This window comes from Bacillus rossius, chromosome 6 (genome assembly GCF_032445375.1).
Source record: "Bacillus rossius redtenbacheri isolate Brsri chromosome 6, Brsri_v3, whole genome shotgun sequence".
NCBI classification, from domain to species: domain Eukaryota; kingdom Metazoa; phylum Arthropoda; class Insecta; order Phasmatodea; family Bacillidae; genus Bacillus; species Bacillus rossius.
In genome coordinates this window covers 230,422-244,263 of record NC_086334.1, presented here as the reverse complement: position 1 = coordinate 244,263, position 13,842 = coordinate 230,422, and the positions used below count along the sequence as shown (strand labels likewise).

At 37.4% G+C, this 13,842-nt stretch overlaps 1 protein-coding gene across 1 annotated transcript in view; it reads right to left on the bottom strand.

The window, feature by feature from the left end:
- Positions 1–13,842, bottom strand: part of LOC134533352 (uncharacterized) — a 78,653-nt gene that overhangs the window by 58,912 nt on the left and 5,899 nt on the right. Inside the window, exon 2 of the mRNA XM_063370873.1 lies at positions 8,186–8,244. Coding sequence (XP_063226943.1) covers positions 8,186–8,244 — 59 coding nt within the window. The remainder of the gene's footprint in view (positions 1–8,185; positions 8,245–13,842) is intronic.

Sequence of the window (13,842 nt, the reverse complement as noted above, 5' to 3'; positions counted from 1 at the left end):
TGGTAATGAGTTTATTACGGAATTCTTTACCCATAGCCTCGTGTTGACGAACCACAAACTTAAATATACTTAAAACTCAATTGTCATCAATAGCTTACACAGCCTTCTCGTTTATTTGAACAATTTCTGAAATCCTGCCTAAGATATACTTTCAATATCCTTCGTCCACAAGCGATAATTAACTTTTCCGTGACGTGTACGAATGCCTTGGTCACGTGGAACTACTTAACTGCTACACACATAAATATATTGGATTGGCACCCAGACTTTGTGGGCCCTAATGTTTTAGATAAGGGACTTACAGCGTGGTCCAGAGACTAACCGAGGTTAGAGAGCATTCCCCTGGATTATCAACGGAAAAACTCTTTAAAACGACAATTTTAAGCCAACCTGAAACTTACATTTCGACGATGGTTTGCTGATTCATGTTAAGAAATGTTAATATATTTATTTTTTATCCAATAAATTAAGTTTAAATTATATTTATAAATTGGAGAGGGATATACAGTTGAATGAGAAACATTTGACATGACAGGTACTTGGGTGATAAAAGGACTGGCACGCGGCCCTAACTATTTGGTGGTGTAACTTGTTAGAAACTGCAAAAAATTTACCTCAGATAAACGAAGGTTTGTTTGTAGTTTCATACACTGGATCTTCACAAACCACCAATGGCATGTGTTGTAAGGTGCTGGAAGCGAAAGTTTGACCGTGTGGCAGGGTCTTCAGGCATTCCGACCACGTCTTCTTCCAGGGGACGGGCGCCTGAAAGGATTATGTCATCGCGGTCGACTTGAGTCCCACCGGTCACGGGGGGGGGGAGGGGGGGGGAGAGCGCTACATTGTCTCAGGAAGATTGTGCCGTCGTCGTTGTGTTTTCCAGAATATACATCGTTGGGTTCGACTGTTTGTCGCTCTGTTGTCTAAAGCTGTTGTTCATCTGTAATTTTTTGACGTCATAACGTCTTATAAATCGATGAACGCCAGCTGCACGCACGAAAAAGCATGACTCATTGTCACGTTCCGCCTGAGCCAAGCGTGCAAGAACCGGCCAACCACCGTGCGAGAAAAATCTTATATAATATCAAACAGGTTAAGGCGGGATTTTCAAAGGCAGCAAATTAAAAAATTTGATTTATTTGTCCAATTTCGTCATTTAAAATTAATAATTTATTGACATTGATTTGATTTCAGTTTATTTATATAACTAATTGTTCGTGATTAAATTTAAACAAATTATTTAAATTAAATTTGCTAAAACTGTAAATAATATTTGAAAATTAAAAAGTATGCAATTTTTATCAATTTTTTCTTATGATGTTATCACGTAAAATTATCGTCCGTAAACCGACTTTACGGACAACTCCCTTTTTAACAGTCTGGTTGCTCGCTGTGTTCGTCTCTGCCGTGATATTTTATCTGGCATTTTCCTTCCACAGAATTCTCTGGCATGTCTAATCACTAGAGACCTGTAAATTTCGCGATTTCAAATCCCTAAAGGATAGACTCCATGATCCTCTATGCACTCGTGCAAATTACATCTGCTGATTGGTTCCCGACTCGTAACACCTGTTGACTGGAATGATCGTGATTTGCTAATTCTTCTCTTAAAGATTTTTCATTGAGCCAGGTCCTTCAGATAAACTGTGGCCCAATCACTGAAGCAAAATAATGTCAAAAGTATTTGGACTCTATCCTATCGTGAAATGAATCCGCGAATTTTACAGGTCTCTACTAATCACTTAACATTTTACATCGGCTGATTTTGGATTGTTTATCTGTGTGTTTGTATATTCACCTTGCTTGTCCATTCCTGTGGTTTCTTTACGACGTAAACGGAAAACCATGAATGACGTGTGTCCATGAAAATGTTTTAAATCAATCTTCTCCATTGCAAGATACATTCAAAGAACGGGCTTCCCAAACAGTTGGCAATCAGACACTGCCGCTGTCATCGGTATCACTCGCCGACTTGAATATTTAATTTTCTTCTCATTACATTTGAGGGCTTTTCCTGTAAATGTATTCCTGTAACTTCCTTGCATATGCTGTCAGATCACAAATTCCCTCACCAGATACTTAAAAAAAACGTTGTTTTTGAGCTGTTAAAAGTCACGCAAAGTGTACATAACCACTAAAAAATTTCGTGACTTTTTTTCCGCTATAAGATAATATTTAGTAAATATCTTTTGAGCCAATTTGAGCCGAAATATAAAATGCAAAAGAGAGATTTATAAGAGAAAAATTTTCACGAAAAGCCATGAAATATTAGTAAAGAGAAATGACATAACAAACTCGCCCTTAAAGCTGTTACACAATCGAACACTTTAACATGCGACTTAACATTTTAGTCGATGTATTTAACACTTTGTTTTGTCATAGAAAATCCAATGTGTTCATGTGTGCTGTTGTGTTGACTGGAATATCTGATAGTTTCATCCCTGGGTTCGCCTATGTGGCGCAATGCTGTCGTTGTGTTCGTTGTGTTGTACAGATTATCTCTTTAGTTTAATCATTGGTTCGCCTGTCCAAGGTTGTTATCTTACTGTTTTTACTGTTGAAAATTTATCGTCGTTGTCAGCCCACCGTGTTCTGAATAAATTTTCTTCCCTATAATTATCTCTGTAGTCAGTCATGTAACATTTGACATAAGTTTTTAGGGTTGTTCTCAGTTGTTTTAGGTATTTAAAAAAAAAAATACTACCTATTGTAGCCGTTACCACTGTACGACTTTCGGAAAATGTTTGAATAGTTTTTCGTTTCATGGACCAGAGACCCCAAAATCGTCAACTCAAAAGTTTATATATATATGTATGTGTGTGTCTATATAAAGATATATAACTTTCTTTTAGACACTATAACTATCGCAAATCTTCACAAATCACTTCCAACTGATACATAAAATCTAGTAATAAAAATCTCGGTAGAGTTCGTTAATGGTCAATATCCGACCAAAGGGGTATAAATGGGTAACGTTTTTTTGAAAAACAGAAAAATCACTGTAACTCCGATAATATGGAAAATATTACATCCTTTTTATGTACCCGTAGTAGTAATACCAAATACTAAAATCTTTTGTTTGAATACATTTTTATAAGACCAATCATAACGGCAAGGGGTTGAAACAAGTGTTGGAGGACAAAAAATAATATTATTCACTTCATAGGAACAATATCAAATGCGTAATATTTTTTTATTAGTATTATTATTTTTATCTAAAACTTTTGTCTGAAACCGTTTTTGATAAGATGAACCATACCTGCAAATGGTTGGAAAAATAAGGGGTAGAATTAAAAAAATCATAACCCCCTTAGTACACTATTAATTTCGTTCAAAATTTTTGTAAATCTTATAATTTGTATCTAAAACTTTTGTCTGAAACAATTTTTGATAATACGAGCCATTGCTGCAGGGGTTGAAAAAACCTGAGATTGGAATGAGAAAATAAATAAAACTTCCCCCCGGTACACTATCGAATAAACTCTTATTTTTGTTTAATTGTCTAAATATTAACTAAAAAAGTTGTTAATAAATTAGTGCAAGTAATAGAAATAACAAGGTTTGAAAGTAATAATAATCATAACTTTTTTAATTGATATATTATCAAATCCATTATAATTTATTGTATGAATTTTGAACTTCATATAAAACCTTGGCTTAAACAATTTTATGAAACGAATTAATACCGAAACAATTGGGTTGAAATTTTAAAAAAATTCTAAACTTTCTTAGTATCAAATTCGTTTCAATTTATTTTAAACCAATTTAATATTATTTTAAAATTTATTCACAGCAATTTTTATACAACCAAGTTATTAGTGCAAAGGATGAAAAATAGTGTTTGAAGGTCAAAAAAACTTACCTTAGTTGGCATCTAATATGAAATTCGTTCTAAGCTATTCAATGCTGGATACATTGAGTTAAAAATATTCGTAATATTTTTGCTGCATGGAAGTGAGTAAATATTTAATCGACCATAAGAATGTTCCAGAGAGACTCCTCGATTGTGTGTATACTCGGCAAGTGACGTTACAAATGATGTTGCGAGACACAGGGTAGTCCCGAATTTTCAACTCATGCTGCTATGTTTTGCCACTACTGTTGTACGTATACTGTTATCCAAGTCATAATGGAACACGCGGGGACAAATTTTTTAACGAAAAACAATACTAAATACAAGTAAAAGTATCGTGTTTAGGTTACGCATGTTACGAAAGATCATTTTAATGGAAAGTCTTGGATCTACTTCATAAAACTCTAACAACGACTGAATGATAGACAACGCACAGCTTGAACCGGTGGGCATAGAGCATGGAGTTTGGCAACGGTGCTCCGTATATGACGTAGGTGAGCTTTAAGAAATTACTTTTGAAAATTAGTCTCCTAATGAGGTTGAATAGGGGATGAATGTTTCTATTGAAGTTTGTCTTTTCGTAATTAAAAATATGGAAATTAGTGTTTAGGCTTCTGTTTATAAAAAAAATCGGTTGTATCAGCGTTTCTGGTTATTCATCGAAATAACGATCAAATACTGTCCCATCGGGCACACGGCCAGTACCTACCAATAGAAGCGGCCACAGGAGCCATATTACAGCGCTTAACAGATCTTCTTGACTTATTTATACGCACAAGCCTTTTTAATTTTGACCCGGTTATTAAAAGGCACCCACTCATTTATGCGTTTCTCACAAATCGAACGCATGACCTCGCAAACAGTAGTATGACGTCTCAGTCAATTTACATCTCTTAGGGGGCCAGCAATTATAGTTCAAGTACCTTGCATCGTGACAGTGTAAGCCCACCTTCCTTCAAACCTCTAGATGGGATGCTGACTCCAACAGTATCGAAGTCACGATTTCTAAATGGCCGGTAGTTTAAACGTAAACTAAGGATGCTCAAAATTACTGTCCGCCTCCATCGTGAATGCGTGGCATTGAATAGAAAAGTGCTTGTAAACAAACGCCACGCGAGATTACGGGATGCGACCAAAGGCTGTTCCCGTTGGCGCGCGGAGCCGTTTCCTTTTCCGTTTGCCTTGTTATCCCATTACGACTGACGTTCCAACCGCTCCCGCGGACGTCTTCCGTTACGTGTGCAGGAAAGTTGTTCCGTTCCGTCGACCGGGCGCATTAGTGCTCATCTTACATCATTCCACTTCCTGCTAACCGTAGCGCATCAACATCAAGCGACGCTCGCTCGCCCATAGGAAAAAATTAGTTTTACCGACAAGTGTTTGCAATGCTATTCCAAGTGCTCTATCGGTACGAGGGTCCGTTGTTTCGGCAGTGTTCGGGTCTAGCGACTCCCCACCCCTTCTCTTCTGCCCCTCCCCCCGGGAGTTCCAGACAAACAACATGGCGACACTAAACAGCCGTTACATCGTCATCATTTATCACTGAATCGAAGCAATTTATTTAGACTCTGCGCTTGCAATACAGTAAGATACTGTAAATACGTGGAACAACATATATTATGAATAATACTGTATCGCAAATGAAAGATGTACTGGTCTTTTATTTAGCACGAAACAAGAGAAATTTAGAGTGAATTGTGTATAATAATTTATGCCGATAAATTATTCTATGTAGGCCTATCCACATGTGCACATTTGAATTATAGGAAAATGGTATTCGTTCGTACGAACAATCTTGTGCAGTTCACACAATGCACATATTTCAGATTAAATGTAACACAATCACTTTTTTAATTTTTATGTCTAAATGTTATTTTATCGCTACTAGTCAAATTCGTACATTAAACATTGAAACACTTAAAATATTAGCTTTTTAAAGTTAAAAAGAAAACCTACTAACCAAAAATAAATACATACTTATTCTCAAGTCTACTATGCATTTTATATAATTATACATTATAATAATGCTAAGTATATAGACTGATTTAGCTCAGTTGTTAGATAACTGCATAGCTTTCTATAAATGCTGCATGAGATTGTTTTGGGTTCGGTTCTCCAACAAATTGAAATTAAATGATTTAGTATTCATTATCATTCACAAAAATAAAAACGAGAAAAAAATAGGTGGATTTTTATTATTTTCGACTATAGCCCTTACTGCATCAGTGCGATCTCCGGTAATCTCGCATGATAAAATAAACTCTTTTAACTAAATTGTTTGGATAAATATGAAGTCTTTTGAGCATAGTTTAAAACAACGAATATTATTTTAAAATGTAAGAGTTCATAATATTAATTGAAATACTAAATATGAAAATATTAAATAATAGCACTAAACAATATCTGAGTATGCTGATAACGGTAGGCGAGAAAAGGGTAAAACTCAAAATTCTAAGTACCTTAAAATAATTTGATGTGTTTAATTGATTAATCAAAAATGTTATCTATTTAATTTCGAGAAAAAAAAATTATTTCAGAGGAGATTTGAATTTACAAAACTTTTTAATTGTGTTTCCATCTCCATGACCTAACCCACTTGCCACTTCTTCCTGAGATAAAACTATAGCTAATACAATGAGTCGTTTATATTGGAATAATAGGTAGCTAAACATAGATTCGTAAATGTATCTATATTTACTTTAAGAATAATGCAAGTAGTGCCTAAACAGTGACTGAGTGGATATCCAGCTCATACGTAACTGTTGCCTTCACGCTTCCAAGCCGCCATGTTTAAAAGCATGTAGCCAGGTTCCGAGAGTTCAGTAGCAGTCGACTCTCTCGATCGGCGGACACCGAGAATCGAGAATCGAGACGCCACACGTGACTTAGAATACCAAACACGTGAAACTTTCCGTTAATCGTCATTTCCAAGTAACTTAGAATAAACCCCTGATAGACTCAACTTAAAGGGTTGGTAAACAGTTCATCTGCAGCCGCTTGTAGACGCCATAGCAATCTGCTCAGGGGTTTACATGATCGAGGTGTTCTAGTGTGGGTCTAACTAATGATTGTCCAAATCTGACTTCCGATAACTTTAAGGGCAGCCTTCTGGTAGACATGACTAAATACCAGTAAAAATTCGTGGTTTAATTTCTCGATATTCTGCGATTGGCCCAATGATTAAAATAAGAACCTTGAGCCAGCGAAAAATTCCCAACAAGAGAAATATCGATTTGTGGGCAACCCAGTTTCGAAGTTTCTGGACTACCAGGAGTTTTTTGTCCTGTAAAGTAGAAGGCTATTGATATAGATTCGGAAATTTTGCTCATGCATTAAGTTGCAAGTTATATTGCAAACCTACACACTCTCGCACTCTGCCCAGCTAAGAGAGAAGTAAGCGAATCAGGTAGTGCCAGTTAACAAGGATAAATATTTTCTCGATAAGAAACCAATTGCTGGAAAAGCAAACATGGGTTCAGGATACCTATGACTTTGAATTATACCCTGAGGCGAGACGAATACGTGAAATTTCTGGGTCTCTAACAATAGAGTTCATTGAACCCACGCGTTTTTCCAGGTCCTTAAGGGGGTGCCTCTCATTTCAGGTCAAGATTTTATATTTACAGTAATTACAGATAAACTTGTAGACGTTTTCAATTGTTTAACTTTCACGAAATGAAAAATATATACAGCGCATACTTTTTGCATAATTAGCTGCCAAAGTTACATTTTCAATGTTTTTGGGTTGTACAAATAAGGAGAATTTAATTTATTGCAGAACTGAAACTTTTTAGGTTTAACTGCAATGCCACTTGCTATTTCAATAAATGGTTTGAATTTCTTTAAGAAAATATTAATTAATTTTACCTGGCATTTCAAAATTCTCAAATATGTAACGATTATGACAGCCAAGAAACATGAAATGAGTTTTTGTGATAGAAATGCAAACGATATCACGAAGTAGCCAGTGGCATTGCAGTTAAACCTAAAAAGTTTCAGTTCTGCAATAAATTAAGTTCTCCTTATTTGTACAACCCAAAAACATTGAAAAATGTAACTTAGGCAGCTAATTATCCAAAAACGTATGCGCTGTATATATTTCTCATTTCGTGAAAGTTAAACAGTTGAAGAAGTCTGAAAGTTGATCAGTGATTAATATAAATATAAAATCATGACCTGAAATTGGAGGCACCCCCTTAATGCGACAGCTTATTTCCTTCGTTTCCCTTAAACTTGACGTGGTGGTTCTCCGGCTCAGAAGACGTGGCTGTCGACGAAAGGAAAGCAGGAACGAGCGACCTGCTCCAGTGAGCTGGACACGCAGCCACTCACCTTCGCGCCTCGGGGTCCCACTGAGTGGCGGGCGACTGGCAGTCGACTGCCTGTCCGTGCTGTCCGGGAGGAGCCTCTCTGCGCGGATACCCCCACTCGCCACTCCACCCCTGCCACCCCTCTCCCGCAGCGCGCTCTCTCCCGCCGGCGGGTTGCTGTCACTACTTGGGATATTCCAACTTATGCCTGTTCTAAGTTGCGTGTTTCTAAGTTGTGAGTGGATCCCCCGCCGGCGTGGCGGTGCTGGCCGCACCTCGTCGCGGCGACAGGCGTCAGCTGGCCGCGAGCCGCACATTTGCCCTGAACGCCATTTGTGAGGGACGGGATGATTTGAGGTGCGAAAAAAATGTAAGCTCAAAAAAATGAGGAACTGCAAAATTTAAGTTTTTTTTAACGAACAGTAATGAATTGATTTTCAAAAATACATGTCAAATCCAACAATTTAAATAGTACTGCCATGTAAAGATTAAAGAGGGAATGTTAGTTTATACTAACTATTGCAGTACGCTTCAAAATATTAGGTCTTAACCCAAATAATAATGTTCGCAGGCTTTCACAGCCATTGTCTGAAGTAGCTTGGCTTCTGGGTTGTAACCGCGTCCTTGGCGAATAATTAACCGACGTTTCGGTCGACATTGCAATCGCCATCATCAGGTAACTGCTCCCTGATGATGGCGACTGCAATGTCGACCGAAACGTCGGTGAATTATTCGCCAAGGACGCGGCTACAACCTAGAAGCCAAGCTACTTCTTAACCCAAATACTTTTGAAATAGATTTAAAAAAAAAATCGTTTTATAGTATAAGTACAGAGTGCTATAACGGGCGTTTTATTACGCTAGTTATAACAGCCGTATAAGAATCCAACAACCATTTATTAAATTTAAATAAGAAGAAAGACAAACAGCCTATGTCTTTCACAAACCTTAATATTTAGTTGCATAATGTGTTGTTTCAAAACGGACAGTAATGTTTGGGGGAACTGGAAAAGGAAGGGGGTTGCCCACAGCCAGCTGCATGGAGTCAGACGCGTAGTGCCGATTCTTCTGGTTCAAGCCTTCATCGAGATAACCTTCTGAGACTCAGTTTTAGGGAGATTTACTTTTCGCGTACAGATTTCCGGACCTCATGGTCTGTGTTTCGTGGTTGGCTGTGTTTGTCTACTGACAGCGCACCAATCATAGCCATCCAGTCCGGAAGAAAAGGCGTCCTGAATTGCCCGGCCAAATGGACCGAGGGCTTCTTTTGCAGACGGGAACAATCGCTAGCACAGGCATACCTCGTTGTAGTCTGATGAGGTATGAGTGGGGACTGTTCAGTGACCTCCAGGATAGACTCCATGATCCTCTGCATACTCGGGCAAACCTCGCCTGTTCATTGGCTGCTGACTTGAGAGGCGTCTCAAATTGGTTACTTGTGACTCGATCCTTCTTTGATTGAGAGTCTTAACTGGGCAAGAGATCTAAAAGAAACGTACATATTTACTCTATTTTTCCACTTAATCACCGTGCAGATTGAGGCATTTGTCGTACCGATGCACCAGCTTTCCAATACCCTCTGCATAAAATGATGCCTCCTGCCTATTGAGCCACGTTTTAACAGTGCTCTGCAGTTCATCATTGGTGTTGAAGCGTCGTCCTCCAAGCCACCTTTTCAACGTGGGGAAAAGGTGATAGTCACTCGGTGCCAAATCCGGACTGTAAGGAGGGTGATCAAACACTTCCCATTGAAATCTTGCAAGGAATTGTTGTGTTACGGCGGCACTATGCGGTCGGGCGTTGTCATGAAGCAAGACAACACCAGATGTCAGCATTCCTCTCCGCGTGTTGCGTATCGACTGTCTTAGCCGTCGTAGTGTCGCGCAGTATGCAGCAGCATTGATTGTTGTCCCTGGCTCCATGAAATCAACCAGTAGCACACCTTGGTGATCCCAGAACACTGTAGCCATCTGTTTCTTGGTATCATGTCCGTTTGAACTTTTTCGGCTTGTTTGGAGAATAGGTGTGCATCCAATGTTGTGACTGAAGTTTTGTTTCTTCATTATCGAAATGAATCCATGTTTCATCACCTGTCACAATTTGAGTCAAAAAGTGTTCACCATCGTCTGCGTAATGCAGCAAAAACGACAAGGCTGATGCCATTCGCCGCTCCTTGTTGATGTCCTATAAAGACAAATTTTTCATGAAAAAATTATATAATGGTTATATTGGACCGCTCAATTCTAACTGCATCCCTGTTCCCGGCTCATTCTGTATTTCCGGCTGGTCAGTAGCGTGTCATTTCTAGAGACCGGAAAAATTCGCGGGTTCAATGACCTCCAGGATAGACTCCACTACACTCTACACACACGGGAAAATGCCACCTGTTCATTGGTTGCTGACTAGTGAGTATTCTCGACTGAGTAGCTGTAATTCGACACTTCTATGAGTGAGGGTCTCTGATTGGCCCTCATTACTCCAGATTAACAGTGAACCAGTGGTAGAAGCAGCGCTAAGGTATAATTATTCGAATTGCAGCATATCACGAAATGAATCCGCGAATTGTGCAGGTCTCTAGTCATTACACAAGAACCTGTGGGCAATACAATGGAGCCGATGCAGTGAAATGGGGGGGGGGGGGGGGGGGGTTAAATGAGTGTGCTTTACCATTACTTGCTTAGTATTTACCTTTTAGTCAGCAACACCTAAATATATTTAAGTTTAGTGCATTCTAGCCAGTTTGAATTTCCCCTGAGCCTTTTAGTTCTGTCAAGAAGACACTTGACATTAACTATTTTGCAAGGTTATGCTGGCATGTCAGTTGGAACAAGTGAAAGACAGGCAGGTTCAGTTTAAGGCAAATTTTTTGCTAGTTGTTTTCAGTAACGAATTTCGGAAGTATAATATAAAATTTACGAACTAATTGGAATGTAAGCAAAATTGAAGACCATTTTTTTTCCCACGAGGATAACCTACAAGACTGGCTACATTAAGGCATGGATTCACACGCCAGATTGAATATTTTTATTTCCTTGTCATTAATAATATTAAATGATAATTGTGTTGATTTAACACTATACATATTCTAAATTAATGTTAGGTTAACCTAGTTTTTTCGCAATACATAACCATCTTAGGCTCATAAAATTCCTTTAATAATTTACATAAATGCCCATATATTGCAGCACACGAATTGGATTTCTTGAAAGTGGTAGCTTTAAATACTGCAAATACGCAAAGAAGAATTACCGTCAACTAGGCCTTCAAGAAAGAACTGATAAATTCAAACACACATAAGCACAAAAATTAATATAAATGTTGATACTTAACATAAACGTTTACCGAGGTATCCCAATATCTTTACATTAAAAAGGTACACATTATTTAATATTGATGCATCCTATTTGTTATTTAAAATACATCAGAACAAACATATGCAAAACACAACGTTCCTTCGACGAGCGTGATTTAAAAAAACAAGGACTCCAACCTTTCGGTGTAACATTTGTTGATTCAAAACTTTATCTAAAGAAAAATGTTAAACGGTTTTGTTACCATTAACATATGAATAAGTAAAATTACAGTTTTTTCACAAGTTGCATTATTCAAAATTACTCATGATTTATCTCTGATTAAGCATGACATTCTGTTATTTATACAGGCGACTCGTACAGTCAGCGCACCAGAGACGCCCCTGGACTGGACGGCTAGGACGGCCCTTGAACCCACGACCCACGCGCGCCGCTTTCTCCGTGGACGGCGTGTCCGGTCTGTGGCCGGTGAAAGTGCTGAGCTGGACTTGACCCGCGCGCACTTCCTGCAGATCACCCCTATCCCCTCCCCGGCATTTCAGAACACCCTATTAATTACGCACCTTGCACTGTCAATTTTGTTTTTTACTGCATCATATCACTACAAAAATAGTGTCCGCAGTAATACTGGGCTCGGATTCTTACCCGGGCATTTATGCTGTGTGTTGTCCCAGTAGCTCCAGGAGTTAAAGATATTTGTAAAACCGTTCCCTAAATAGATATCCAGGATAAACTGTGCGTATTAATATGAACTGTAAAACAAAATAAAGTCGAAATTTTGATTATACGAACACATTTCGTATAGCATAAAAAGTTATGCTTGAATGAAAAATCAATTAAAATAAAAGATTATGCGCCAATTTTCGTACGAAATACTCTGTATTATCTCGGAAAACATATTTCATATATGAAAAAATAACCATAGCCATGTGTTGCATACATTTACAATATCTTTCTTGTAGTATTACAAACTATTTCGGTGAGGTTATACACTATCGAATTAATTCTTATTTTTGTTAAACTGTCTAAATATTAACTAAAACTATTGTTAAAATAATTTTTTGTTTACTCAACCGTTACTTCAAGGGATGGAAATAACAAGGTTTGAAAGTAATAATAATCATTACTTTTTTAATATATGTATTATTATATCCATTATAATTTATAGTATGAATCTTAAACTTCATCTAAAAACTTGGCTGAAACAAATTTAATGAAACGAATTATTACCGAAACAACTGGGTTGAAAATTTAAAATATTCAAAATATTCTTAGCATTAAATTCGTTTGAATTTATTTTAAAAGCTCTTAATATTATCATAAAATTGGGTGCAAAGCAAATTTTTATACGGCCACGTTATTAGTGCAAGGGATAATTAACAGTGTTTGAAAGTCAAAAAAAATTAAATAATGACCTTAGTTACCGTATAATATGACATTTGTTCTAAGCTATTAAATGCTGGATACATTGAAATAGAAATATTCGTAAAATGTTTGCTGCACGGAAAATGATCAAATATTTAACCAAGCATTTTGTAATATTGGAGAACATAAATATGTTATGTAGAGTAAGTACAAAATATGTTCCAGAATATTATAGATGATTCAAAAAAATCTCCAGAATAAATAGGCACTTAAAAATTTACCTACGCCTGTAGTTGTGCCAAAAGGAATTTTTTTTTACCCTTTTGATTATTTGTCCGCCAGTGTGATATGTGTAATATACCTTGCCACATGAAAATGTAATCTGTACACACCAGCTGGATTTTCGGCTGAAGTTTTATCTGTCATTGATGTCAGGGACCCTTCAATTTTGTCTATAGGTTTGAGAATTATATGTATGTCGTGCTTTATGAAAATTCAGGCCACTTGGTCTGAAATACCTTTTATGTAAGGAATAAAAGTTTATTATTATTATTATTTAGGAAGACGCTTGTTCTTTTGTTCTTGGGGTGGGTGGCTTAGTGGTTTTCTTAATTGCCAATTTTGATTAGGCATTTTCTTGAAGAGCAGTGTTTTAGCTTTTCCCCAACTCTGCTTTTTTCATAAAAGTATCTAGCTTTGTTTACCAAAGTGGAAATAACTGTTCTGTTCTGAGATGGTGGGTGGTATGAACTCGCCTATAAATACCTGTCTGAGTGTTTTGCCTTTCTGTAAAACTCTATGATCGATGTGGTTCCCCTCTCCTCTTGTAAGCAAGACATCGAGAAAATGCAGTTTTATATCTACTTACACATACATATTGAATTTTATGTTCGGATGGATGCTGTTCAGATGTTTCAGCTTATCTTTGTCTTGGCTCCATATCACAACGGTATCATCTACACATCTATACCACCACTTGGGTTTGAGCTGGCTGATTTTTATTG